This window comes from Arachis duranensis, chromosome 3 (assembly GCF_000817695.3).
Source record: "Arachis duranensis cultivar V14167 chromosome 3, aradu.V14167.gnm2.J7QH, whole genome shotgun sequence".
Lineage (NCBI taxonomy): Eukaryota > Viridiplantae > Streptophyta > Magnoliopsida > Fabales > Fabaceae > Arachis > Arachis duranensis.
In genome coordinates, this window is record NC_029774.3 from 64,457,233 (window position 1) to 64,460,176 (window position 2,944).

The window sequence follows — 2,944 nt, forward strand, 5'->3', positions numbered from 1 at the left end:
TTAAACTGGAGCTTAAACGTGGGAATGAAGAAGGTAGCCCAAGAGTGTGAATGTCGAACACGTTTAAGCTCCAGTTTGAGGTCAAACTGGAGCTTAAACGTGAAAATGGCTTCCTGGTGCCTCATATAGTTCGAACACGTTTAACCTCCAGTTTGAGGTCAAACTGGAGGTTAAACGTGGAATCACTCCCTTGGGAGCTCAGTTGCATTGTCCACCCCATACTTCTATATATCGTTGGAAAGCTCTGGATGTCTACTTTCCAATGCAACTGGAAGCACATCATTTGGAGTTCTACAACTCGAGTTATACTCCATGGAAGGTGAAGAGGTCAGCTGGCCTGATTGCATGTTGGTACTATGCTCTTCTATGCACATTACGGGGCTGTTTTCTCCCTCAATTTTTAGTATCCACCATGCATGCCATATATGCTTGGAAAGCTCTAGATGTCTTCTTTCCAATGCATTTTGAATCACCTCATTTGGAGTTTTGTAGCTCAAGTTATTTATGTTTGAAGAAGACATGTTCAAGCTGTTCCATATAACACGTTTAAGCTCCAGTTTAAGCTTAAACTGGAGCTTAAACGTGGAAATGGCTTCCTGGTGCACAAAATGGTTCGAACACGTTTAACCTCCAGTTTAAGGTCAAACTGGAGGTTAAACGTGGGAATACTCTCTTGGTGCCATTCTCATTCTGGCGTTTAACCTTCAGTTTAAGGTTAAACTGGAGGTTAAACGCCAGTTTCCTCTTTTCTCAGCTTTCATGATTCTGGCGTTTAACCTTCAGTTTAACCTTAAACTGAAGGTTAAACGCCACTTTCAGCATTTGGTGCATTCCTTATTCTGGCGTTTAACTTCCAGTTTAACCGTTTTCATTCTGGGATTGTTCACACTTGACTTGAAGTGTTAAGACTGATCACCTTAATAATGATTGTTTGGTGTGAACAGGACCACGATGGGTTCACGGAGACGAGGCGTACGAGAAGGAATTCCTAATGTTAACTACGAGAGGGAGCAGGAAACGTTTATAACTACCATGAACGCTGTGGCTGAGGCAGTGCGTGAGGCTGCAGAAGCAGCAGCTAGGGTTGTTGATCATCTTGGAGTGAGAAACGGAAATGAGAATGAGCATGGGGGAGATAGTGGAAATGATGAGAATAACTTAGGGCATCTCGAAAGACCTATGACCCTTGCGACTTTTTTGAAGGTTAAACCGCCTAAGTTTAAAGGTACACTTGTTGCGACTGATGCTGACAATTGGTTCCGAACTATTGAACGATCACTGCGAGCATAGCATGTTCCGGAAGGCCAACACGTGGAGTTTGCTACTTATATGCTGGAAGGAGAGGCTGAGCATTGGTGGCAGGGGGTACAGCGACTGTTGCAACAAGATGAAGGCGATATTCCTTGGAATACTTTTAAGGACGAATTTTATAAGAAGTATTTTCCGAGGGCAGCTCGTGATGCTAAGGAGATGGAACTTATGCAGCTAAAACAGGGTAATACAACTATTGCAGAATATGCCCGTAAATTTGATGACTTGTGCCGTTTCTCCAAAATCTGCCAAGGGAATCCTGCTGACTTTGAAGAATGGAAGTGCTTGAAGTTCGAAGGGGGCCTTCGTGAGGATCTGATGAGTTCAGTAGTCCCATTGGAGATACGAAATTTTGCTGAGCTGGTTAATAAGTGCAAGTTAGTGGAAGAATATGCTAAGAAGGTAACTGCCTCTAAAGCAAGTCGTCAAGGATTTCCACCAAGGAACTATAATAGTTACAATTGGCAACCACGAAGGACAAACTTCAAGACCCCTGGTGTGCCACAGCGAAGGAACCCACAAGCTGGTAACGCTCCTGCTCGCCCTACGAGTAGAAACGGAGGTAGACTAAGGCAGGATAATGGTAAACGACCCCAACAGGCACAGGTGAATACTACATGTAGGCAGTGTGGGAAGGATCATGGTAATAGACCCTGTTTGTTTGGAACATTCAAGTGTTATATTTGTAACGAACCAGGGCATATGGCTAAGAACTGCCCAAAGAGGTTTACCCAGAATCTAGCGCGAACCCAGCAACAAGGTCGAGTGTTTGCTATGACTGCTGATGATGCTATGCAATCAGACGCCCTGTTCCAAGGTCAGTGTATTGTCAAAGATCGATTTCTAACTGTACTGTATGACTCGGGTGCATCGCATTCCTTTGTTTCTTTAACTATTGCTCGTGAGTTGGGACTAGATTTCTCTGAGTTGAACTTTGATCTGATTATCCATACACCTGCATCCCAAAATGTTTTGACTAGTTTAGTGTGCCTGCAAGTACCATTCACTATTAGGAACAGAACTTTTATACATGATCTAATCTGTTTGCCTTTATGTGGTTTAGAAGTTATTCTAGGGTTAGATTGGTTATCTAAGTATCATGTTTTCCTTGAGTGCTATGAAAGAACTTCTGTTATTCCATCTAAGGGTTTAGATATTAAACCATTTTTGTCTCATACTTTATATCTGAATTCTGTAATAGAATTCAGCATTGAACTTGTACCTGGAACCGGACCGATTTCCATAGCACCGTACCGGATGTCACCATTGGAACTTGCAGAGTTAAAGAAGCAATTGGATGAGCTACTTGGAAAGAGATTTATTCGTCCCAGTGCATCACCTTGGGGAGCTCCGGTATTGCTAGTAAAGAAGAAGGATGGTGGAATGAGACTTTACATAGATTACTGACAGTTAAATAAAGTCACTATCAAGAACAAGTATCCACTTCCACGGATAGATGATTTGATGGATCAGTTGAAAGGTGCAACTGTGTTTTCGAAGATTAATTTGCGAGCGGGCTATCACCAGATTCGAGTGAAAGAATCAAATATACCGAAGACTGCATTTAGAACTCGATATGGTCACTATGAGTATACGGTTATGTCGTTTGGACTAACTAATGCTCCTGCGATTT

General features: G+C 42.6%; 1 protein-coding gene across 1 annotated transcript; it reads left to right on the plus strand.

The window, feature by feature from the left end:
• The first annotated feature begins 1,329 nt into the window (after positions 1-1,329).
• LOC110278632 (uncharacterized) lies at positions 1,330-2,718 on the plus strand. Its single transcript, XM_021136874.1, has one exon. It carries the CDS (start codon positions 1,330-1,332, stop codon positions 2,716-2,718), a length of 1,389 nt encoding a protein of 462 aa, XP_020992533.1.
• Positions 2,719-2,944: the final 226 nt, after the last annotated feature.